Below are 27,196 nucleotides of genomic sequence, written 5' to 3' on the forward strand. Positions count from 1 at the left end.
TTTTCTAGTGAAGATGATATTCTGAAGGAACTGGAAGAATTGTCTTTGGAAGCTCAAGGCATCAAAGCTGACAGAGAAACTGCTGCTGTGAAGGTGAAACATTATTTTACCCATTTGTGTTTCGTGTTCCATTAGTTCTTCCAGTGCTGTTTTTGGGAGCTGCATTTGGAAATGTATAAATGTAGATATATTAGTTTATAAAATCTGATGCAAAGGGAGAAAACAAATTTTAGGAAAGAATAATGTACTTTAAAACCTTTCACAGATACAAAAATGTGTTACTTGTGAATCTAAAGGTATTTGTTGAATGTTGCCTACTAATAAAATTGGTACATTTTTGGACATAGGATGTCATCTTCCATCTCCACCTTTAATTTTCTATATTTTCTTTTTTATCCTTTGAATTTATTTAAGTCTCAAAGTAATGGGAAACTAAGTTTTCCCCTTAGGTTTTCTATGCCATTTAATAAATGTAGGTTGGTGATTAGTGCTTGTTTCAGAGCACGTAGATTTTAAAATGTGTGTAGTGATATATCTCAGGACTAGTCAAGCCTCTGGTGCTTTGTTACGCTTTTTTGTTTTGTTGAAAACAAACAATAAGAAACTTTATTTTGAAATTATTTTGAGAGATTTTTAAGAAATGTGTACTTAGTAAAGCATATGACTGAGGGGTCTCAGTTACTTTTAAAAAATGAAAATGATTATGTTAATGTTTCTAACAATGGGAATTTTTAGCCAACAGAAAACAATGAAGAAGAATCTGCCTCAAAACAAGATAAAAAGAAGAAAGGACAGAAGGGCAAAAAACACAGTTTTGATGATAATGATAGTGAAGAATCAGAGGATAAAGATTCAAAATCAAAAAGGACTGCAAAACCAAAAGTGGAAATGAACTCTGGGAGTGATGATGATGATGACTGTAATAAACTTTCTAAAAAAGCTAAAGGGAAAGCTCAAAAATCAAATAAAAAATGGAATGGGTCAGAGGAGGATGAGGATAACAGTAAAAAAATTAAAGCACGTTCCAGAGTAAATTCTTCTGGTGAAAGTGGCGATGAATCAGATGAATTTTTGCAGTCTAGAAAAGGACAGAAAAAAAATCAAAAAAATAAGCCAGGTCCTAATGTAGAGAGCGGGAATGAAGATGATGACTCCTCCTTCAAGATTAAGACAGTGGCCCAAAAGAAAGCAGAGAAGAAAGAGCGAGAGAGAAAAAAACGAGATGAAGAAAAAGCAAAACTGAGGAAGCTGAAAGAAAAAGAAGAGTTAGAAACAGGTAAAAAGGATCAGAGTAAACAAAGAGAATTTCAAAAGAAATCTGAAGAGGACACTGGAAAATCCAAAGTGTCTCTTGACACTGGAGCTACCCCCACCTCTGAGGAAAAAGGAGAGACTCCCATAGCTGCTGAAGGTTGGTAATATGGGCAGTAGGGGAAAGCACAAAAATGTTTTGATTTGTACCCAGCCCTAATTTGTGATCACTGTGCCCTAGAGTTATTTTGTTAATTGTCCTTGGTTATAAAGGAACTTTTTAAATAATAAGAAGCCTTTCAAAAATTACGTCTAAGAGGCAAGCTTCTACTACACTCAAAATTCTAGCTACTTAGAGGCTGAGGCAGGAGGATTGCTTGTACTTTGGAATTCAAGGCCAGCCTGGGCAACGTAGCATATATTTAAGGGAGACAGGTTGGGCTGCAAGTCTAGCTCAGTAATAGAACACTTGCCTAGAGTGCAGAGATCATGGGTTCAAACCCCAGCACGTCAAAAAACAAACAAACAAAAAACCCTGACAACTTTTTGCTTGATTTTCATTGTTATGCATTTACATATATAGCATAAAATGTCTTTCAAATGGTTTATTTTCCCAGATGGATGGTTTTATAGAATTTTGTTGTAAGAACTATTTTTTTTTTTTTTGCTGTTAATAGACTGTTTAAATTGCTAAAGAAAACTTTATTCTGAAAACTCAGTGTCAGATATCTTTAAATCCTTTCCTGTCTGTAAAAGCAGTATGGTCTGTGAAATAAAAAAGTAAAATTAAAATACAAAAATTAGTTAACATCATGTAAATAGTAACGAAGCACATTTTAATATAGAACCAGTTAAGAAAAACATTCTACTCAATTTCCTTCACTTACCTAGAGGAAAAAATAGCTAAAGGTCAAATGATTTACACAGAAGCACTTTATTCTTAAAATTTAGAATAGTTTTTATTTAGATTTCAAAACATGCAGTGGAAAAATTTTTAACCACTGAAGTTTTTATTTCTTGAATTTTTTTGAGGAGAAACACCTTGAAAGCTTCAGAACTTTTAAACTCATTAGGTTTTTTTGGAGTATAATTATGTATATTTTTGTATTTCATTCTTTTAATAGTCACTTAAAGTAGATATAATTATCATCATCCCCATCTTGTAAAAGTGAAACTAGCTAAAGAACTTAAATAGTATTTAGTTCATTCTGTTCTTTAGAACTTCAGACAAGCATCTTACATGTGCCAGCCACTTGGTCCAGGTACCATGGTGTAAGAGAAACCTGAGTTACAATATTACCCTCCTGCTGCTGCCACCAGAATCCTTCTGTCTTCTCATATTTACTAGGATAGCTCAGACCAACACCAGCATTGTAGGCACATCAGCAAACCAACTGCAGGTTATATTGAGCTGTTCTAAATATTCAGGTGCTCAGGACACACACACACACACACACACACACACACACACGGATACTTATTTATTTTGTGGTGCTGGGAATTGAATCCAGGGCCTTGTGCATGTGAGACAAGTGCTCTACCAACTGAGCTATATATCCCCAGACCCCTCAGGATGCTTTGATCACACACATCTAGCCCATTATTGTCTTTGAACTCTAGCTAGGATTTGTTCATTATCTCTATAGGAAAGAACATGTTTGTTTATATTTTTTTAAATAATATTTTATCTTTGTTCTTTTTGGTAGATGACAATGAAGGAGACAAAAAGAAAAAAGATAAAAAGAAAAAGAAGGCGGAAAAGGAAGAAAAAGAGAAGGAGAAGAAAAAAGGACCTAGCAAAGCAACTGTAAAAGCTATGCAAGAAGCTCTGGCTAAACTTAAAGAAGAAGAAGAAAGACAGAAGAGGGAAGAGGAGGAACGCATAAAACGACTGGAAGAATTAGAAGCAAAGCGTAAAGAAGAGGTATATTTTTCATGAAGTTTGCAACATCAATGTTATATTTTACTTAAAATCTCTCTATTCAGTATCTCCAGTTTCTAAGATTGCTATTTGTATAGCAGTTTAGTTATACTAATGTTTTGTTATAGATAATGTTATGAAAAGAAAAAAAATCCTACCTTTGATTTCCTCATGTAGAGACAAAGGTTGCTAATGTATTATTGACAGTAAGCTCCTCTGATGTTAATTGATAATAGTGTATGTACAACATTTTCATTCAGAATCTCCCAGTAGTACTTTGCATTTATCTAAAGAACTTTGTTTATTGAGTTATTTACTTTAAAGTTTACAGTTCTTTTAGCTAATACAATTTTTATCTGATATGTATTCTTTCACAGGAGCGATTGGAACAAGAAAAAAGAGAAAGGAAAAAACAAAAAGAAAAAGAAAGAAAAGAACGTTTAAAAAAAGAAGGGAAGCTTTTAACTAAATCCCAGAGAGAAGCCAGAGCCAGAGCCGAAGCTACCCTTAAACTTCTACAAGCTCAGGGTAAGTTGTACACTTAATCAGCTGAATAGTTTGGCAGCTTCTCTCATGCAGTTATGTCCTTACAGCGTTAAGGAGAACAGAATTGAATTAGAAGGAAAATTCCTGTGAAATATTGTGAAAAAGTTAAAACATGAGGAATACATGATGTATTTTCATTCCTTAGGAAGATGGCTTCTTTATTTTAAATGTCTATTTTTTAATTATAGGTGGACACGATATCTTTATTTTTATAATTATGTGGTGCTGTGGATAGAACCCAGTGCTTCACACATGCTAGGCCAGCGCTTCACCTCTCAGCCACCATCTGAGCCTAAGATGGCTTCTTTATTAGGTCAAAAATTTATGTGTAAATGATGGCATTTCTATAAATAACCCTCCCAAACAAAAATAGAGATATAATAAAATGAGTACCTGACAACACGTTTCAGTAATTCTCAATATTTTCCATTGTTGTGTTATACCCTTCTGCCTCCTTTTTTGTCCTGGAATACTTAAAAGGGAATCCCAGATAGGTTCCCCCCCCCTCCTTTTTTTCCCTTAACTCATAGATATTTTAGTTTCTGTATCTAACAGACAATGGATACATTTTATCATAAATAGAGTATATGTTGTGACATTTAGCAAAACAATTTTTTTATATCTGATTTTTCTCTCCATATTTTAATATTTTCCACTTATCTTTTACAAGTAGTTCACACCTGGATCCAGATAAGATCTACAGATTACATTTGATTGATATATTTGTCTCACTAACATCACCTTCATTCTACCCTCTAATTTCAGTTTGCCATTTATTTGTGGATAATACTAGATAATTCTTTAGAATTTCTCATATTCTGGACTTGTCTAATTGTGTCTGATGTTGGCAAATATACTTCTCTGTCTCTTGTAATTTTCTAAATCCAATGATTTGATTGCTTCCTACTGATGCTGTGTATTTCTCTTGCCTCATGTTAAGGGGACACGTAATCAGGCTGTCTCTCTTGCAGTGACATCAAGATTGATTAGTGCATTGAGGCATTGACTCTTTTTTTTCTCTGGTACTGGGGATTGAACCTAGGCCCATTATCATTGAGCTCCCTCCCAGTCCTTTTTTATTATTTTGAGACAGGATCTTGCTAAATTAAGGAGGCTGGACTCAAATTTATAATCCTCCTGCCTCAGCCTCTGAAGTAATTAGAATTACAGGTGTGTGCCACTGTGCCCAGCCCTCATTGACTTTTTTTTTTTTGGTACTGGGGACTGAACTTAGGGGCACTCATGTCCCCAGCCCTGTTTTGTATTTTATTTAGAGAGAGGGTCTCACTGAGTTGCTTAGCGCCTCACTTTGCTGAGGCTAGCTTTGAACTTGCAATCTCCCTGTCTCAGCCTCCCGAGGTGCTGGGATTACAGGTGTGTGCAACAGCGCCTGGCCTTCATTGAGTTTTTAACCTAAGACCTTTAATGCCTAATTGGTGATTTTATATCCTGTATTCCTTAGGAATTATTGACTGGTAATCTAATTTTGTCATTTCTTCTGCATCGAATTAGCTAGACTCTAAAGAAAAACTTCCTGAAATACTGTTCATACATGAAATCCAGAAAAAGTGCTTAATTCTTTACTTCTTTTTATTAGTTTTCAAAATAAAAAGTTGGTATCCTGGTAGCCTCCATAGGTGGCCCATGAGATTAATTTTGTGTTTTGGTTGTATGGGTGCCAGGTTAATGGAATTTCATATAATTGATGTGTTTTCATCTCTTGAAGTTGTTATAGTTTGATGCTCATATCGTAACATCTTTGACCAGTGGCAGTTCATTCAGGTTGGTGCCCAAATAAATAAATCACTTTACTTGATCTTTGATTGGTTTTTGCTCTCTCACACAATAAGATATCTCAGGTTTATCTTGTATGTATTCTACCCTAAATCTGGAATCAGCTGCTAAGTCAGGGAGTCTTGTAATTAAGGGTGTTCAGTAATTAATGGTGATTACAGATGACAAATTGGGCATACGATTCTGTTTTTGTCAAATACGATGGTTTAATATTGTTGTCTGCTCCTTCGAGAAGACTATATAATGGGTCTTCCCTTAATTTCCTGTTCCAATATTTGTAGATTTTTATATTATAGTCCTTTTGACACTTAGGCTATAATTATAGTAATATTTATACTTTATTGTGTATTTAGTTTATAACTGATGCTTTAATGAACTTTTGAAATTGTTTATTTTTCCCCTTGTAAACTCTTACGTATATATTTTTTAGTCCCAACATATAGATGAGGATATGGTGAATCATGGAGCTTAAATAACTGACTCAGTGACCCAGATCTAAAACTGTCTGTGTGACTACCTCTTTAATTATATATTATATGTCTGCTAGGGGCAATAGATGTAGAGAAATACAGTTCTTAGATTTCAGAAAATTTTATTCTGATTTGGGCATATACTTTTTTGGGGAAAAAATGAAATTAGAGAATAAATTTGGGTATTGTTAATGCACAAACATCAGATGTGACTGGTGACTATTTAAAAGGCTAAAACCACTCATGAATTAATTAGGATGGGAGTAATTCACCAGTCTCAGAAATGCTACTTTAAGGAGTAGTTAGACATGTAATTAGATGGAAAGCTTAACTTAAAATAAATTGAGCATACGATTGTGTTTTTGTCAAATAACATAGAACATACTTGGAAGAGACATTTTCTTGAGTGGTATCTGTGACCTTGATCTTTCTTCTTATTCTTCATAATGTTGCTCAGTGTTTGTCATCTTATTGGTTTCCTATATCTGCTGGAATTTACCATTAGCTGTTGACTCTTAAAAATGTATTTCCTTAGACTTAGTAATGGTACTTGTGAATAAGATTTGACCTCAATTAGCTCTGCCATCTCTCTCTTTTTTTGTTTTTAAAGAGAGAGAGAGGGAATTTCAATATTTATTTTTCAGTTTTCGGTGGACACAACATCTTTGTTTGTTTGTGGTACTGAGGATCGAACCCGGGCTGCACGAATGCCAGGCAAGCACGCTACCGCTTGAGCCACATCCCCAGCCCTGCTCTGCCATCTCTTTTGATTTAACCATATTTATTAATTTGCTCTATTTAAGGGAAAATATTAAAACAAATATTTAAAGCTGGATAAGAACCATGAATTCAAATAAGAACAGATTACTGACTTGACATGAAAAATTTTCATTGTGGCCATATCACTTTATTGAATCTTCCTTGCATATGCTTTTATCTGGTTATTAAGCTGGCCAAAGTGAACAAAAGTATTATTAACCTTTTTTGTAATGATAATGAAAATGTCTGTTTACTTTGTCCTAGTTTTAACATTACTGTTATAAATTACCACAAATTTAGTGGTTTAAAATAGCATTTTTTTAATCTTACAATTCCGTAGTTTAGCAGTCTGACCCACGTCTTAGTCGGGTAAGATATTGGCAGGTCTACATATTTTTTTCTGGACACTGTAGGGGAGAATATATTTCCTTGTTTTTCTGGCTTTTGGAGGCTACCCACATTCCATGACTGATGACTTCCCTCCTTCATCTTCAAAGCCAGTACCATTGCATCACTCTTTCCCATCTTTCATAATCACATGTACTCTAACACTAGACTCCACTCTGGGAAAAGCTGTTGACTTTTAGAGAATCATGTGATTAAGTAGGGCCTACCTGATTAACCTGGAATAATTTCTGCATTTCAGAGTCCTTAATCTAAGGCACATCTTTAATATTCTTTTGGGGGGGAGCTTTATTCTGCCTAGCATATACTCTTTCAGAAACCAAAATCCCTTGTTTAACTGGAGATCATTAGCCCTTTGCAGAAACTTGTAGCACGTTATTTAATGTTATTTATTTGTCTATAAGGCAGAATGCCTGTCCACTTTAGTTCTTGAATCTGTGTGTCAGGCAAAATACAACTGATAAATTATAATTATTTTCAGAAGATATATAAGTGGTGGCAAATTTTGCATTACTACTAAGGAAGTACTTTGAAAGAGCCGATTTTAGAATGGAATCTGTTTTTGTCTTTCTGGTATTGTGAGAGAAAAAACAGGTTAAAAGTAGAGTTTATCTTCTTAACTGTGGCCTACTTTGGGCTTTTCTACTTTGTTCTATTTCAGTCAATTATAGTCCCAAATTTATGGAATTACATAATGACAGCGGAGGTTTTTGTGGTCTTTGAGGGGGATGTGAGGAAAAGTTTCAGAATTTCCATCTTTTCATCTGTAAAAGTTTTAAGTTATTTGGTTTTCTTCGAATTGAATACATTTTTGTATAATCATTGTTATAACATTAGAATGATGGGCCCATTTGGCCGCTTTACTTTGGCTGGAGGAGCCAGGAATGGGGCCTCTGATGTCTGAAGAGTTGAGGGGCCTTGCCATTATTTTTGTTTTTACTCTTTCTCTTTTGCTGCTTGTGCCAAATGGCAGCCCCAATTATATGAAACTTTCTAACAACCTTGGAACATAAAACCTGAAAAGAGACTCATCTTTTTGGCCAGAGGAATCAGAAAGGGCTCCTGAGAGCCACAGCATGTAGGGGAAACTGGAGAGAAGAGAGCTGGAGAAAGAGGTTCTTATAACTGTTTGTGAACTGACATTACTCCCAGGCTCACCAGGAAGCTGTGTATGCTTGGAACAGACCCAAAGAAGCATAGCCAAAGCTTCCAGAACTGAACTATGATATAAACCAATGAACAAGACCTAGACTTACCTCTGAGTGGCTCATGTGCCAGGTAAAATATTGATTGTAAATATAATGTGGAAAGTTAGGTATGAATATTTTAATCCCTGCAGGAGCCACTAAAATTGATTAAGCTAGTAGATAAGGCAAAGTGAAATACCAAATATTTAGATAATCCTACAGAAAATAGAAAAGGGGGAGACAGGAACAGAACACAGAGGGAACAAGAAGAAATCTAATAATAGGCCTAAAACCAACCATAATCCTAAAATACGAATTATCTGATCATACCAATTAAAAGGCAGATTGTTTGAGAACAAGAACTAACTATATGCCATCTATAAGAAGTCCATTTTAAATTATTGCAATACAGATTAGAAGGATAGAAAGAGATGCAATGCTAACATTAATCAAAAGAAAGCTGGAGTTGTATTATTAATCTGAAATATGCATCAGAAAAAGTAAATTTCTAATAAAGAGGAAGTTATATAACAATAAAAACTTCATCTTCCAAAAAAGCTGTAACAATCCTGTATGTATGTGTCTAACCTAAAATTCATATCATTCACTGAAGTAGGTCATTTTTTGAGTCATAAAACAAATTTTAAAGCCTTTCAAAGAATTAAAATCATGTATAATGTTTTTTTTGTACCAAAACAGAATTCAACTAAGAAGGAATAGTAGAAATAACTTGTAAATACACAAAAATATGGGGAAATTGAAGAACATACTTTTAATTAACCCATAAGTCAAAGAGAAAACCCAAGAAAATTTGTCTTGGGTCAAATGAAAATGAAGATATAGCCCTGGGTGGAATTCAGGTAAAGGTATACCATATCCAGATTTGTGAGATGCATGCAACTGCCAGAGTTCATAGAGGGAAACATAGCCTCAGATACAAAAAAAAAAAAAAAAGTTTCACATCCTTTGGTTAAGAGTCCATCTTAAACTGAAGGAACAAAATAAGCAGAAGGAAAGAAGTATTAAAAATAATGAAATAGAAAATGGAAAACTAGTAGAGAATCAGTAAAACTTTGAAATGATCTGTAAAATTGATAAACCACTAGCTATACTAAGAAAAAGTTGAGCTTAAAACCAGTATTAGAGTAGGGCACAGGTGGCACACAACTTACTACTTATAATCCCAGCTACTTGGGAAGGTGAGACAGGAGGGACACAAAAGTTTAAGGCCAGCCTGGACAACTTCTCAAGACCCTATCTAAAAACTATTAAAAAATAAAAAAGAAAGAAAAAGAAAAAAGGACTGGGGATGAGAGCTCTTTCCTAGCATACATGATGCCTTGGGTTTGATCCCTAGAACCAAAAACCAAACAAAACTAATATAAGGTAGCCGGGTATGTTGGCACACGCCTGTAATCCCAGTGGCTAGGGAAGCTGAGACAGGAGAATCTCAAGTTCAAAACCAGCGTCAGCAATGGCAAGGCGCTAAGCAACTCAGTGAGACCCTGTCTCTAAATAAAATACAAAATAGGGCTGAGAATGTGGCTCAGTGGTTGAGTGCCCCTGAGTTCAATTCCTGGTACCAAAAAAAAAAAAAAAAAAAAAAAAACCAACTAATATTAGGAGTGAAGCATGGAGTCTTTGCAGGTATTAAAATAATAATAAGGAATAACTATGAACAATTCTATACCCAGAAGTTTAGGAACTTAGATGGAATTACTATGAACAATTCTACACCGAGAAGTTTAGAAACTTAGATGAAATAGAGCCATTTTAAAAAGACAAAGTACCAAAACTTACCAAGAAACACAATCTGAATAGTCATATAACTGTTCTTAAAACTATAAAATACTATTGAGTATATCAACAGCAGTGAGTAAACCTGTATAAATGGAAAAATACTGTATTCACAAATCATAAGACTTATTTTAAGGTAATCAGTTCTCCAGAATTAATCTGCAGTGTCAGTGTAATCCTAGTCAAAATCTCAGCATGTTTTGTGGACATCTATGAATTACTTTCAAAATGTATGAAAACACTGAGGTGTTAGAATGGCCAAAAGTACTCTTAGTAAAGGAAAGAACAAGTTTGGAAGACTCAGTACTGGATTTCAAGCCACAGGAAACAGGAAATCATCAGTACAGTGTGATATTAACAAAATGGTAAACAAATAGACTAGGAGAACAGAGAATCTATATTGGTTAGTTGATGTGTTGTCTTTTTTTTTTTTTCCCCTCCCTGCTAGAGGGGAAGGGTATTTTAATGGATAAACTAAGTTTAGTTTTTGCATAAGTGGTACTGGAATAATCAGATACTTGAATGCAAAAGACAACAAAAATCTCAATTCCTACTAATTATAGATAGATTACCGAAGAATGGACCTTAGACCTAACTGAATACACAACTATAAAAGTTTTAGAGGAAAACATAGGAGACAATCTTGCTGTTTTGTATAAGACCAAAAAAAGTGATTAGGTATAAAAGTATAACTCATAAAAGGGAGAAATAATACATTTTGAGGAAGTCTGGTGACTTTCTTTGCAGAAGACACCATTAAGAGAATTCCAGTGGTTAAGTGCCCTGGAGTTCAATCCTCCATGCCAAAAAAGAATACACATACTTGACAAAGAATTAATATCCAGAAAATATAAAGATCTCTTCATATTCAACAAGAAGAAAACCTTTATGTGTTAATGTAGGAAAAAGATTTAAGCAGCCTTGCTCACCAGGAAGTTATAAACGTGAATAAAATGCTCAACATGATTAGTCACTAGGGAACTATAAGACCCCAATGAGGAAGCGCTATACATTTATTAGAATAACATACATCTGAATAAATAAAAACTCATCTTTATCAAATGCTGACAAGCATGCAGAACAGCATTTCTGGTGGGAATGCAGAATTGTAAGGCCACTCTGGAAATCAACTATAGTTTTTTTGATAAAAATTAAATATGTATTGGGTGGGGGTTTGGCTTAGTGGTTGAATGCTTGCATAGCATATGGAGGACCTTGAGTTTGGTCCTCAGGACCTCAAGTAAGTATACAACATTGAATAGTATTTACCTTACATCTTTCCTATTGTAAAACATTTATTCAAAAGAAATGTTAGTGCAGAAGCAATTGCCTCAAAATGAAAGCAGTTCACATATCCTTCAGCTAGTGAATGGGTAAACTGGTACATTCATACAACGGAATGTTACTCAGCAATACAAAGAAGTGATACTGATAGTTACAACCAAGTGCATGACTCTCAAATCCAGTATGGCAGAAGCCAGACTAAAAGACTTCATTTTTGTGACATTTGGGAAAAGCAGATCTTTAGGAGTAGATAACAGATTAATGTTTTTCCAGGGACTAATGATGTGAGGAGTCTTACTCATAAATTTAAGACTTGATCTTTTTAAAGAGGGTTTTCCTTGAATGCCCTTTTTTATATTTGGTAGTATGAGGTGAAAGAAATATTACCTTTTTAAGTACTGATTCTGAGATGACATACAAATGATACAAACCTGACGTTTTCCATTTTTATCCTTTAGGTGTGGAAGTGCCATCAAAAGACTCTTTGCCAAAGAAAAGGCCAATTTATGAAGATAAAAAGAAGAAGAAAACACCACAGCAACTAGAAAATAAAGAAGGTTTGTATATAAAATAGTGGCTGATTGAGAAACTATTTTGCCTGTTTCTTATAACTTTTAAAATAAAATGCCACCTTAAATCAACAAATCAGAAAGTTTTTGATGGTGGTGCCTGGAATTAAACCTAGGGCTTCACACATGCTAAGCATATGCTCTACCACTGAACCACATCCCCAGCCCCAAGAAATGCTTTCCCATATATTGTTTCTTCTCATTGTCCTCACTCTTAGCTGATCCAAATGAAAGGCTAATGGGAAAAGTTTTTTAGTTTGAAAAATATGAGATTTACTTAAGAATATTGTTACCCGAAAAGCAAAAATATCAGTTTTTTTCCCAACTTAGCTTTATTCCATGAACAGGAGTAGTTTCCTTTATAATATTTGCCTGATTACTGAAGAAATAGATTCTTACTATGCAGTTTTATCAGTAGTTAACTATGTTAATAGAAATTATATGCTATAAAAATGTTGAATTGATTTCTATCCCCTTTTCAGTGTCTGAACCATTGGAAATAAGTACTGCCGTAGAAGTTTTGGAACAAGAAATACCAGAAAAAGAAGAGACAGCACCTCGTATTGAACCAGGCCAGTAACATTAGCCTGTTAGTTAATTCCTTTTAAATAGTGCTATGTTTCATAAGTTTAGTAAGTTGTTTTAGACCACATAAAAATCTGGCTAGGTGACCCCCCCCTTTTTTTTAATAGTTCTTTTCTGTAAACTATTTTTTATTTTCACTTTGAGAAAGTATCCAAGTGGGACTTGAATCTGTTTTCTTTTCAGTAGTGTCATTAACATATTTTGGGGAGATGCTAGAAGGATTTGGATTTTCTATTTTTAATTCTTGGGTTTGATATCTCAAGGCCCTGAAGTTCCTTTACTTAATGCTTCCCAAAGCAGATTGTAAGCATTTTTAATTAGAATGTTTTTTTAAAAATTGGCATTTAAAAACTTTCTCAGGGGTCATTTCTATTTAATACATAAATAAAAGAAGTTAAATTTCTCTTTTTCACTTGTGTTGAAGTGTTCGGGAAAATCTCTGGCCTCCTTTTTTTTTTCCCACCCATTTTAAATGAATCATTGTTCCAGCTTATTAGATTAATGAGAGTGCCAGCGGCTAGCCAAATGGAAGTTTTGTATGAAAAAGAATTTCCAAAGTTTAAAGATAGGATAACAGTGGGAAAAATAAAGAGAATGTAAAGCCTGAAACATGATGGTAGATGATGAAGTTGGCAAAATCCTTTCCTTCCCTTTACTGTAAGTAAATAAGGCCATTTTGCCTGGATCCAACTGCAGCTTAGCATTAATATGGTGAATTAGAGAAAATAAGTTGATATGACCTATTGTAGCACCATAAAAAATTGTTAATTCAGAGCAGTGTTTTGGGTACTTGTTTCTGAGTCTCATTTTCTCCTAAAAGTGGCTTATCCAGACTTGTTTATAAATAATAATTACTACAGGAAAGGGTATGCCCCACCTTTGTCTTTTTTCTTTTAATTATTTTCCTTTCTTTGTACTGGTGATTGAACGCAGGACCTTGTGCGTGCTAGGGAAGTGCTCTATCACTGAGGTATACTCCTGCCCCTCTTCATTTAATAAGTTTTTGCCTGGTTAGAATCTCAGTGAAAAAAGAGTTGTGATTGTTAAATTATTAAATTCTTTAATATTCAGATAATCAAATTTTAGCTTTCTCCCTATTTTGGTGTTATAAGCATAATACTTGTTTCTTTTTTTGAGCTGGCATGGTGATGGTAATTTTATAGCTTCAACTTTGATATTTAAGTAGTTTCTGCATGTTTTTGTAAAGATTAGAGCAAAATAAGTAAATTCTATGACTGAAGTATGAGTTGAAAGTACAAAAAGTAAACGTGAAATTTTATTCTGAAGAACTGTGAGTGTATTCACATATTCCTTCCAATATTTAAAGGAACATTTCAGTATTTATTTCTAATATTTTAATTACTTCAAATATGAAATCTGGATTAAGTTTAACATGGTATGTTGTAAGTATAGAAGGAAATGTAGTGCATTTATTAATAGTGAATTCTAACATCCTAATTATGGTTCCAAAGATTGTAACAAAACTGCATACATACTTTTTGTGTAAAGCATTTCTTTTAAATGTCAACATAATTTTCCACTTTTTTCTATAGGAAATCTTATATTTCTAAATGTGTCTAAAATGAAAAATTTTTTACTTACAGAAGAGGAGGAGGAAACTGAGGATGGTGGATTGGATGATTGGGAAGCTATGGCCAGTGATGAGGAAAGAGAAAAAGGTGAATAACTCATAAGCACACATTGATAAATTCCATCGTTATTAGAAATCTGTATATTTAAATAAAAATCTGTCTCCTGGTTAAGAAAGGTGAACATTCCTGGGGATGAGGATCAGTATTATTCTCCATTGCTGTGGTTCCTAAATCCAAGTGAATGGGTTTTCAGAAAGTCATGTATAAGGTGGCTCTTCAGGGTTTAGAATACATTTTTTTTCCCCTGAATGATGATGTCATAAATAAGGTTGTTATTTATGTAGCCTAGAGAAAGCCCTAAAGTGCAATGAGAAGTCGGCTAAGTATAGCTCCTAATCACTATGAATAAGAAGTACACAGGGTTTTTTTTTTCTTTTTGTTTTTATCAATACTTTTTCTTTGTCACTAAAATCTCCACTTTCTTTGGGTTTAATTTATTATTATTTTTCTGTCTTCTTGAGAATAATGTTTGGCTCTTTGATTTTTAATTTTTTTCCCAGTCTCCCTTACCCACCCAATCCTTGTTTAAAGCTATAAGTTTTCTTTAAGCATGGCTTTCATCAAATTCCACAAGTTCTGATATTTTCTAATTTACATTTGTTATATTTTTTTTTTTACAAATAATATATTTACTGAATTTCTTAATTTATAAAAGTGAGTAATCAGAGAAGGTAACTGTCTTTTGAAATATGTAGTCTTGATTTAGAGCCCAGCATATGATCAGTTATTATGTTTTATATGTATTAGAAGGCATTCTGTAGTACTTGGATGCCTTAATTTCTATTATTAGCTCAAGTTTGCTGATCTTTTTTTTAGTCTTTTCTGGTTTTGGTTTTTTTTTTTTCTCGTGTTTTTACTCTTACTGGGACCATCACATAAAACATAAGGGAATTCCCACCACTATTGTGGATTTTCTGTTTCTCCCTAAGTTGTGTTAATTTTGTGCTTTATATATTTTGATGCTAAGTTATTAGGTGTACACAATCTTAGATCTTTCTGATGCACTGAGACTTTTGTATAATATTGAAATATATATTTCCTTTTTCAGGTAGTACCTTTGCCTTAGAAGTCTGTTCTTAGCTACACCAGCTTTGATGTATAGGATCATTTTCTATCTTTATTACTCTTTCTATATTCTTAAAAGCATTGTCTCAGTGTATGCTGCTGTAACAAAATAGCACAGATGGGGTGATTAAAGTTTTGGAATAGGCGAGTCCAAGATCAAGTTACTGACATTGTCTGGTGACAGTTGTTCTCTACTTCCAAGATGGTATGTTATTGCTGTTCTTACATGGTAGAAGGGTTGAAGGGCCTGAGGATTGAACTGCTTCTGAAGCTTCTTTTAAAGAACATTGACCCATTCATTATAACCTAATTCTCAAAAGGTGCCACCTCTTTAATACTGCCACAATGAGTATTGTGTTTCAACATGAATCTTGCAAAGGACATCACATTCAGAACATAGCAAGCTTAGTTTTGTCAATAACTGTATTTTACCTAGGGTATATTAACATTTGATGTATTGATGAAACATATTGGTTTTAAGTTTTTCACTTTACTAAGTCCTTTATTCTGTTCCACCACGCCCTTCCTTTCTAGCCATCTTTTAGATAATTGTATTTTTTTAATTCCATTTTATTTTCCTTTTATGACCTCGGAGGTTATATATTTTACTAATTCTTTTAGTTGGTTGCTCTAAAAGGTTTTTAACCTGCATTTTTTGAATAACCAAGGCTAATGTTACCCGCTTTCCCCAACAATGAAGGATTTTCGAGTACATAAACATTTTCCTAACTCCCAGTTTATATATCATTGCTCTCATTTCTTTTCATTCTGTATTTTTTTCTGTATTAGCTTATTACTCTTATTTATACTTTCAATATTTAAGTTTACCCACATTCTTAGCATTTTGTTTTGCTTCATTTCTTCCTGCATCTTTGACCTTCGATTTGGGATCGTTTCTTCTTTTCTGAGGAACCTTTTCAGAATTCCTTTTTGTATAGATCTGCTAGTCAGGCATTCCATTTTTTTTCTAAAAATATCTTTATTTCATTATCATGAAAAACTTACTGAGTGAGGAATTCTTGGTTGAAACTTTTAACACTTTGAAATTATCATTCCTTTGTCTTAGCTTCATTGTTTCTTTGAGAAATCAGATATCAGCCTAAGTTTTTATTTATTCTGCTTATATGGCTTTATGAATGTGTGGTTTTGTTTTTGTTAGTGTTATGGTGTAAGTCATCATTTCCCATAGGGTTATAAGTGTGTCTGTGAGAGATCTTCCTATATTGGTGTTTCTTTTCATCTTTTCTGTAGCTTCTACCTGTCGACTCTCATAATTCATTCTGGATTGTTTTTTCTGTCTTCTAGGTGATTAATTTTCCTTAGCTGTTTCTATCCTGTTGTTAAGCCCATCTCATTTGAGTTCTGAATTTTATTTCTTGGTATTCCAGTTTCAGAATTTACATTTGGCTATTTTTGTATATTGTCTATTTACCTTCTTAAATTTTTAACCGTTTGTTGCTCCCTGAATGTTAGAAGCATAATCATTTAAAAATTCTTGCTTTTATAACTTAAAGTATACCCTTTGGGTATCTTATATGCTGATTTTTTTATGTAATTTTTTTCCTCATGTGGCTTGATACTTTTAAGTATCAAGAATTGAGGTATTTGTTTTCACCTTTTCATTCTTTTTCTTCCCAATTTTGCACGATCATTAGGATTGTACTCTATAACTAAAGTCCTTGAGCAGCAGAACTTGTGTTAGATAGTTCACTTATAAAACTGTAGAAATAATTTAAAGTCAAGAATGATCTCTGTTCTTTAGAGCCAGTTGTTTATGTACAGGTTGAATATTCTTTATCTGAAATACTTGAGATCAGAGATCTTGGATTTTGGATATTTACATTTTAAAATATTTGTGTGTGTATATATATATATAAAATGTGATATCTTTAGGATGAGACCGAAGTCTACATGAAATGTATTGTATTTTACATATGCCTGCTGTACATAGCCTAAAAGTTATTTTATACAATATTTCAAATACTTTTGTGCATGAAATAAGGTTTATTGAAATGGAATTCTCCACTTATGGTGTCATGTTGTGCTCAAAAAGTTTTGAATTTTGGAACATTACAGACTCCAGATTTTCACATTAGGAATATTCAACCTGTTGTTCACTGGGAGTAAGTATAAACTAGCAGTATGGAATCGTGTTGTTATAAATCTAGAATTCAAACAATCTACAGGTGATCTGCCAATAATGAAAAAGTCTTATTTCTTATTCATCCTTAGGATGTAACTCTTCACAATGTCACCCCACAGTAAGGGTAAAACCCAATGTCTGCCCACTCCATTCACCATCCCCCTTTCCCCACCAGTCCTGGGTAGGTCTGGACTCCCAGTGGCTGGCACTATAGCACTGAGGCAGCTAATGACCCCCTGGGTAAGGATTACATGTTTCTCATCTCCTATGTTTATTTTCCCTTGGCTCCTGACTTAGAGCTTTTTTTATTAACTTCAGAAGGATTTCTACCTTAAATTTTTTACTGTTAAATGACTCTCTTTATTGTAGTATAGAGATATATACTTGTGTTTATGAGGTATGAAAACACAATGTTAACATCTTATTTAATGCATTTCAGTATGATTTTCCCTTACCCTAACATCTCCATTGTCTTGATACAAACTTATAATGTCAACTTTAATTTATTTTAAAATTTATTTGCTTTTCTGAAAGAAGGAAACACGGTTCATATAGAAGTAAAAGAAAACCCTGAAGAGGAGGAGGAAGAGGAAGAAGAGGAAGAAGAAGAAGAAGAGAGTGAAGAGGAAGAAGAGGAAGAAGGAGAAAGTGAAGGCAGTGAAGGTGATGAGGAAGAGGAAAAGATGTCAGATGAGAAAGATTCAGGGAAAACATTAGATAAAAAGCCAAGTAAAGAAATGAGCTCAGACTCTGAATATGACTCTGATGATGATCGAACTAAAGAAGAAAGGGCTTATGACAAAGCAAAACGGAGAATTGAGGTATTTGTTTTCCCCTTTTCATTCCTTTTCTTCCCACTTTTGCACGATCATTAGGATTGTACTCTATAACTAAAGGCCTTGAGCAGCAGCACTTGTAAAAATATTTTCTTAACTCTTCTCCAATTTTTGTAGTGTTGAGACATCACAAATCTGCAACACCAGTCTAACCCAGGGACCCTATCTCCCTCTCTTACCTGAATCAGAACCGTGGCTGCTTCATTATTTTGTTGTTGTTTTCTCCAAATTTCAGTGTGCTCTTTGATGGTTTATGGGTATGTGAAAGTATTCTGAGCATATGCTGCCTAGTTATGAACATCAGTCAAGTGTTTGCCTCACTTATTTAGATTAGATAATCTGATATCAGCACTTTAGTTGTTTAAATCTGGTAAATGGAGCTTCTATTTAGTAAAATTCATACACCTAATACACTTTTTATATTTTTCCTACTTAAGGTTGTAGACTTTAAGAGAAAATTTGCTTTAATTCTGTCAACTTAGTGTAAATAATACATTAAAAATGATTTTAGTTGGCTTGAAGAGACTGTTAGAAAGCCAAAAATATTTTGATTTTCCTTAACTTTTCATGTATAACTTATTTATAATTTTTAATTTTCATGTTTACATATCATCATTTGTTGTTTCCTTCTCTAAATTCTAGAAAAAATTGTCTGAATTCCTAAAGGATTGAGTGAGTCTGTTGTTCCAAATTAGGATTTGTACCTCAGCAATATTAATGTTTGGGCTAGATAATTCTTTGGAGACTGTCTTTATTGGAGGATATTGGGCAATATCCCTAGCCATGTGGTCTTTTGTGTGGCTTCTTTTGCTTAGCCTCTTTTTAAGGTTCACTTATGTCATACCATATGCCATTATTTTGTTCTCTTTGTTGCCAAGTAGTGTTTTATCATATAAATATATAGGTTGAGTATTACTAATGAAAATATAAAATACTACAAAATCTAAAACTTTTGAGCACTGACATAATGCCACTGTGGAAAATTCCACACTTGACCTCAAACAACAGGCAGGTTACAATCAAAGTACAGACACACTAACAATATTGTATTAAATTACCTTCAGGCTATGGAGATAAGATATATGAGAAACACAAATGAATTTCATTTTAATATTTAATCTTCCTTGCATGTAGTTTGCCTCTGCATTATTTAGATCTTTTAAACTCTTCCAGCTGTGTTTTTTAGTTTTGAAAGTACAAGATTTGTAATTTTCGTTGAATTTTTTAGTTAGCTTTTTATTCCTTTTGATTCTATTGTGAATGCCAAAAAATTTCCCATTAATACTGTAAATAAGTGATAGATTGATTTTGTATTCAGTTATGCTAAAAAAAACATTTTTTATTCTAATAGCTCTTCATGGATTCCTTAGAAATTCCTATAATCAGGTCAGGGCATCTATCAAAACAGTTTTTACTTGTTTCCTTCCACTCTAATTGCTTCTTGTTTCTCTTTCCTGATTTTCCTGGATAGAGTAAGTACTACAGTGTTGAATAGACATCATAGGAGCATACGTACTTGCCTTGCTCCCAAATTGACGGGGGGAACATTCAGTTTCATCATTAATTATGATGTTAGCTGTAGGTTTTTTTACATAGATCAATTTGAGAAAATTCCCTTGTGTTCCTGGTTTTTATCCCCATGGGTGACATTTTTCCCCCTCTATTGTATTAGTACATGGTGATAGCACCAATTGATATTGAAATCTTAAGCCATTGTTGCATTCTTGGGATAAATCCCACTTGATCATGGCATGTAATCTTTTTGTATGTTTTTGGATTTAGTTTGGTAAAATTTTGTTGAGTATTTGGGGATGTGTGTCTATGACGAATATTGATCAATAGCTTTCTTACGATGTGTTTGTCTGGCTTTGATAATATTATAGAATTGTTTGGGGAGTTTTCCTACCTCTACTTCAAAGATTTCTAAGTTCTTGTTATGTAGGGCCATTCATATTTTCTATTTCATCTGGAGTCATTCTCTAATTTCTAATCATGTATTTCATCTAAATTGTCTTAATCTGTGAGCATAAACTTGTTGATAGTATTCTTTTACAATTCTTCAGGTTTCCGTAATGTCAGTGAGTGTGCCTTCTCTTTTGCTTCTGCTTTTGTTGCTCTGTCTTCTTTTTTTCTTGATCTATCTAGCTAAAGATTTTCTCAAAGACCCAATCTAAGATTTTATTTAATTTTTTTTCTTATTTTCTCTTCAGTTAATTTTTATTCTATTTGTTTTCTTCTTTTGGTTGAGTTCAGGTTTAGTTTCTTCCTCTTTTGCTAACTTTTCATGGTGACAGCTTATATTATTATATTATTGATTCATTTCCCTCTAAGTATTGCTTTATCTGTATCCCATAAAATTTGGTAAGTTGTGTATTTTCTAATTTTTCTTAATTTCTTTTTTGATCTGTGTGTTATTTAAAAGTGTTTTAATTTCAAATATTTATGGATTGCCCAATTTCCTTCTGTTGTTAATTCTGAATTTTGATATTTATTGTCCTTTTTCCCCCCCCCCCTTCAGTGCTGGGGATTGAACCCAGGGCCTCCTCACATGCTCAGCAAGTGGTGTACCACTAACATACATCTCCAGTCCTCTGTCAGTTTAACAATGAAAACTTGTTTTATTCACTTTTTAGATTATTTGTGTGCTTGAAGAAGAATTTATATTCCGTCTCTGGACCCAACATTTGGTTAGGTCACGTTGGTTGTTGTTGATGGTCAGATTGTTTGTGGGCTTCCTCCTTTTCTGTTGTTTTTCTATTTGCTATTGAAGTTCTCAATTTTTTTTGTGGAATCTTATTTTTATTAGTCTTGTCAATTTTTTCTTCATTCATTTTGAAGGTAAATACATACTTGTTTGTTCTTCTTTTTATCTTCCTGAGGATATAAATGTTTCTCTCATCTCTCACAACATTATCTTGCCAATGCCTACCTTGGCCATCTTGTTCCACAGACCTCTCTGTTAAATTTCTAGCTGAAGTTCCAGATTGTCACTTGCCCTAATGGAATGGAGAGCTTAGTCTGGTTTGTGATTTATCTTCTCCTCTAATTGTTGAGATCACTGCTGTTTGTGGCCATGCCCTAAGGTATGGAACACCACACCCCTCTGCCCTGTACCATGTCTCCCTAAGGAGCTGTAGGAGTGGGAAGAAGAACAGAGTAGCTCAGACTAAAATGCCATGGGATGCCAGCGTTCTTACTGAGGCCCAATAGGTTTTCTTGAATTAAACACTTCTATTTGGTGTATGCCTTTAGCCGTTTACTAGAGTTTAAGTGGTTGTTTAGACTGTTTTGTTTGGTTGTATCTCACTTTAGGGAGAGGATTGCTGAATTCCTCTTGTCATTCAAGGAGTCCTGCCTCAACGCGTCAACAGCCACATTTTCTGTTTTATTGAAAGATCCTAATTTAATTTTGTATTATTCAGCTTGTGGTATCAGCAAAATACCACCAAATTGGTGTCTTAAATAACTGAAATTTATTTTCTTACAGTTCTCAGAAGCTAGATATTCAAGATTAAAATGCTGTCAGGGAGAGCTCTCTTCCTGGCTTTCAGACATCCACCTGCCCTTCTGAGTTCTCATGTGGCCTTTCCTCTTTGTGTATATATATAGAGAGAGATTGCTGGTGTCTGTTTTGGGACACCAGTCTAATTAGATTAAGGGCCTACCCTTAGGAGCTCATTGAACCTTGATTGTCTCCTTCATGGCCCCATCCCTTAAGCAGTCACATTGAGGGTTAGGGTTTCAATGTGTGGATTTGGGGGAAATGCACTTAAGTCCATAACAACCTTTGTGGATCGAAAATCTTGCTACTTTATATTATTTTCTGAAATTCACTCTGAAGTTCTTGGTTGGAGTCTCCGCTACAGATAGGGGTTTCCCAAGATGCTTGATTGGTGTCAGCTCTGGGGCTTGGGAAACCTCAGAGATTTCTTATTAAGAAATCTCCAACTACAGAACATTAAGTAGTTATACATACTTAATTTGCCCTAATGAACAGTACTGTGTGAACAGTAGCTGTTGTACACATGTATTTGTACAAGTGTCCTGTCTTGGTTCAGTATGTATACTTAGAGGTAAAAATTCTGAGTTAAAATCTGTCCCTCATGGTCTCCAAAAATTTTTACACTTCGTCAAACAGGAGAGAATGGTGGTGGTCAACCAAGTCAAATGCTAACTGCAGTTATGATATTCAAATTTAAATTGTGCATACTGTAGGACTGTTGTACAATTGCTTTTGACATTTCAGAAAGTTTTATCATTCCAGTTTCCATGAAAAATTTAGTATCTAGTATAAGAAAATAAAGGACAGAGCTCCTATAAATTTGGTATTTGGATAGGAAATAGATTTGTAAATGATGTTACTTCATAGCTTTGATGAAAGTCTTATTTCATTTGAATGCCAGCTATTGGAAAGGTTGTTATTTTGAAGAATGGGCAGACTTATGATTTTTTTCCCAGAAAGTTGAGGTAATTAGCTAAGTGTTGCAAAGAAATATATTAAGCTCTTGAGCCTTGGGAAGGTAGGAGATGTTGTTTGGATTTATTTAAGCCAAGACTTAAAATATTTCTAAGAGAGGCGTTTTTAATGTTAGTACATTGGGTAAAAGTGTGAAATTATCTGGGCACAGCAACGCATACCTGTAATCCCAACTACTCAGGAAGCTGAGGCAGACGAATTGCAAGTTCAAGGCCAACCTTGGCAACTTAGCAAGACTTTGTCTCAGATAATAAATAAAAAAGAACTGGTAGTGTAGCTCAATGGTAGAGTGATTGATTGGCATGCGTAAGGCTCTGGGTTCATTACCCAGTACTGCCCTTCTTTAAAGTGTGACAAAAAATTATTTTAAAAAAAGTCTTTATAATTCTTATTACCTTTTTAGTAAACCTACACATAAATTAGAGGTTGTACTGTATAGTCAAATGATGGAAAGATCAGTTCCTTTTCTATTTATCATATCCCATTACATTAACTGTATGTAAAAATGATCAAAGAGTTGAAAGTGATACCATTCCTTTTCATAGTTAACTGTGTTACTTTGAAATCTATTCTAAGCAGGTTTCTGTTTGTCTAGCGTAGCTGTGATGAGAACTAGATTGCAATGTTCATGCTGTGAAAAATGCAGTTATGTTTAATAAAATCAGCAAAGAACTTGGGTACAGGTTGTGGTATTTTCATACAAGACAAAATATAGAAAAAATATAAGGATAGTGAGGATTTGAAATAATATTTAATTTTGTGTGGTTTTTTTTTCATTTGTAGAAACGGCGACTTGAACATAGTAAAAATGTAAATACAGAAAAGCTAAGAGCCCCTATTATCTGCGTACTTGGACATGTGGACACAGGAAAGACAAAAATTCTAGATAAGGTAAGAAAACTCTGTATGCATTGAAATAACTTTAAAAACATTAATTTAAAAGCACTGACAGCTTTAAAAACTCATTAACACACATAGGCAGTTCTGTTTACGATAAATAATTTACTAATTTCTTATAGCTTTTATTTTTTTCCTGTCAAAATACCAGTCTAAATATGCTATCTTCTTATAGCTCCGCCACACACATGTCCAAGATGGTGAAGCAGGTGGTATCACGCAGCAAATTGGGGCCACCAATGTTCCCCTGGAAGCTATTAATGAACAGACTAAGATGATTAAAAATGTAAGTTACTTTGTATATCATGTGTTTTCATCTCTAACAAAAATTAAGCTATTAACTATTTCAAAAAGAAAAAAGAATAGAGTCTAGTATATCAGACCCATAATACTTACCATTCAGAATTAACATCTGTATTATTTTGCCTTAAATCTTTGCAAGAAATAAAACATCATTATTGGAGCCATCACGTTCTGTTTCCTTCCCTTTTTCTCCCAGAAGCAACCACTGTTCTGAAGTCAAAATTGGTCGTTTCTCTCCATGTTTTAACATTGTTAACATTGATCTCCATGTTTAAGAATTCTTTCCTTTCCCACTGATTTTTTTTCTTTCATTAGCTCTCATATTTTCTCTACTTGTTTAAAGGTATCCAGTTTTTTTATGTTGAATGTAGCACAGTAAAATAAAAGTAAAGCTTGATGGATCATTCCAATGCAAGCACCCGTTTAATGTTCTCGGGGTTGCAAAATGTTGATATTTCAATCCATGTTCCTGTACTTTTAGAGAAACGTTATCTAATTTACTGTTTGATTGCTTAGTGATGAAGTGCATAGGAAAGGCAGAGTTAGCACCTAATCCTTCAACTTTTATATGCCAGCTTTTAAAATAGTGACCAGTTTGGTTTTATTTTCTCTTGTTAAATCATGGATTTAAATATTTACTGAGTTTCAGTCTGTTTCAGTTATTATTGTGCTGAGATAGTCTCATCTCTGTCAGTGTTTGGCTGCTAGGTCTTTTTGATGCAATTCTGATCGTCCTAGTTTTTTATTGTATCGATGACATCTGGTATAGCAGAATACTGTAGATTCATATGACATTATTTGAATAAGCAGGGCATTTTTAAAAATTTATTTACATTTTTGATCGATGTGGTAAACTTTCTTTAAAACATACTTTTGGAAATTTTTTGGTAATTAAGTAAGCTTTAAAATTGGATCAGATACATTTTGCAAATAATCTTCCTATAGATAACTTTATATGACTGCTTTGCTATTTGTATCACCTTTAATAAGCTTATCAAAATGTAGTTTATAATATAGTTTTATGATTTAAAGGTGCTATGTTTTCATTGTTTCTGAAAAGTTCTTTTAATATTGACGAAAAATACTAACCATCGTGCTTTGCTTGTTGATTTTCTTTTAAAACCATTCATTTAGAAAAGGAAGTAGTGATATTTTTAAGTTTTTATGGCAGATAAATTGTTTTATAAAGAAGCTTTCATTGTTTTGACTTCTTGAACTTCCCATTGGTTCTAGTTTGACAGAGAGAATGTTCGGATTCCTGGAATGCTAATTATTGATACCCCTGGGCATGAGTCTTTCAGGTAAGAGCAAGTCTTTTGTCATCAAGGAAATTTCTTGAAACTTACTCTAAAATTTTAATAGAGTCATTAAACTTTGGGTAATCATTTGAGATCTGTGGTCCTTATAGCAATCCTCATTGATTTAGTTGTGTTTTATTTGTATCCTTGTTTTCTAGAGAAGGAAATCTTTTTTTACTAACTCCTGTGAAAGCCATTACAAAGAGAAGATTATATTGTGTTGTCCTATTCATTATCATGAAAAACCGAGTCAAAATTGGCAGAAATATTAAGAGAAACTTTTGGAGCTGTTTCTAACAGATTTGTCAATTCTGTGTGTCAGATGAGCCTTTGGCAAGTTAAGGGCTATGGCCCTTAAACAATTTAATGCATATAGTTTTCCCTCCTCATGCCCTGGTTTTGCATTTATATATATAAACAATTATAGATGAAAATAATTTTTAAAAATGCATCTGTATTGAATGTGTACAGACTTGTTTCTTTTGTCTTTTATTCACTAAGCAATATAGTATGATAACTGTTCATATTGTATTAGGTATTATAGGTTAAATACTCCTTTTCTAAAATGTTTGGGACCAGAAGTGTCCCAAGTGTTTGAAGATTGGAGTATTTGAATAGACTCTTATTTTATTCATTTATTTATTTGTGGTGCTGAGAATCGAACCCAGTGCCTCACACATGCTAAGCAAGTGCTCTACCACTGAGCTGCAAACCCAGCTCTTGAATAAACTTTTTCCAAAAATCTGAAATCCACAATATTCCCAAATATGAAACTTTTTGAGCATCAGGTTGGTACTTGAAGGTTTTGATTTTGGAATTTTGTATTGGGAATTCTTAACTTGTATAAGTAATTTATAAGTGACTTAAAGTTTACAGGAGGATGTACTATGCCATTTTATATAAGGGACTTTAGCATCCTTAGATTATGGTACCTGTCCAGGTCCTGGACCCAATCCCCGGTTTTTTTTGTGTATGGTACGGGGGGGGGGGGGGTTGTACCTGGGGTCTCATGGATGCAAGGCAAAGACTGTTTATCCCCAACCATTTTTGTGTTTTTATTGTTGAGACAGGATCTTGCTAAGTTAGTTTCCCAGATTAGCCTTCAATTGGTGTTTGTCCTGCCTCATTCCCACATGGAATTACAGGTGTACACCACCACATCTGACCCCCATAACTGTTTTCATTTTGTCCTTTTTGTTTAGGTTTAACAAAGAAATTACAGCTTAAGAAGTATATTGATATTGGAATTTTCTATTTATACATCTTTGTTCTCTTTATAACAGTAATCTGAGAAACAGAGGAAGCTCTCTTTGTGATATTGCCATTTTAGTTGTTGATATTATGCATGGTTTGGAGCCTCAGACAATTGAATCCATCAACCTTCTGAAGTCTAAAAAATGTCCCTTCATTGTTGCACTTAATAAGGTAAGTCTTCCTTCTGAAAAACTTAATTTGGAAAAACGGTTCTTAATTTCTGCATAAAAAATTATACTGCAACATATAAGAACATGCACTCCAGGATAAGTATACCACTGAGTGTGTTTTGACCAATTCATTCATACACATACATAACTATTACCATTCAGAATATAGATTATTTTCATATTGCCAGAAAATTCCCTCATGCTTTTTTATAGTCAATCTGCTGCATTCTCTGACTATGCAAACACTGGTCTTTCTGTCACTCTAGACTAATTTTGCCTATTTTAAATTTCATATAAATGGAATCATACAATATGTAATCTTTTGAATTTGGCATTTTGTTACTCGTGTTACTACAGCATTATTCATATTGTTGCATGTATCATAATTTTTTCTTTCTGTTGCTGAGTAATATTCCATTATCTGGATAATACCACACTTTATCTTTTCACCTATTGAAGGATGGTTGGATTGATTTTAGTTTCAGGATATTAAGAAATGTCTATGGACATTTCTAAACAATTCTTTGAGTAGA

General features: G+C 33.7%; 1 protein-coding gene across 2 annotated transcripts in view; it reads left to right on the top strand.

Moving 5' to 3' along the window:
- Positions 1 to 27,196, top strand: part of Eif5b (eukaryotic translation initiation factor 5B) — a 53,629-nt gene that overhangs the window by 15,236 nt on the left and 11,197 nt on the right. The window contains exons 3-14 of one of the 2 annotated variants that reach the window (XM_013363413.4): positions 9 to 93; positions 736 to 1,411; positions 2,958 to 3,175; positions 3,550 to 3,700; positions 11,873 to 11,971; positions 12,466 to 12,555; positions 14,173 to 14,247; positions 17,963 to 18,249; positions 23,525 to 23,632; positions 23,814 to 23,924; positions 25,175 to 25,242; positions 26,523 to 26,664. In XM_013363413.4, coding sequence (XP_013218867.1) covers positions 9 to 93; positions 736 to 1,411; positions 2,958 to 3,175; positions 3,550 to 3,700; positions 11,873 to 11,971; positions 12,466 to 12,555; positions 14,173 to 14,247; positions 17,963 to 18,249; positions 23,525 to 23,632; positions 23,814 to 23,924; positions 25,175 to 25,242; positions 26,523 to 26,664 — 2,110 coding nt within the window. The remainder of the gene's footprint in view (positions 1 to 8; positions 94 to 735; positions 1,412 to 2,957; positions 3,176 to 3,549; positions 3,701 to 11,872; positions 11,972 to 12,465; positions 12,556 to 14,172; positions 14,248 to 17,962; positions 18,250 to 23,524; positions 23,633 to 23,813; positions 23,925 to 25,174; positions 25,243 to 26,522; positions 26,665 to 27,196) is intronic. The other variant, XM_013363414.4, reaches the window with a different exon arrangement.

Source organism: Ictidomys tridecemlineatus, chromosome 12, assembly GCF_052094955.1.
Source record: "Ictidomys tridecemlineatus isolate mIctTri1 chromosome 12, mIctTri1.hap1, whole genome shotgun sequence".
Classification (NCBI taxonomy): Eukaryota; Metazoa; Chordata; class Mammalia; order Rodentia; family Sciuridae; genus Ictidomys; species Ictidomys tridecemlineatus.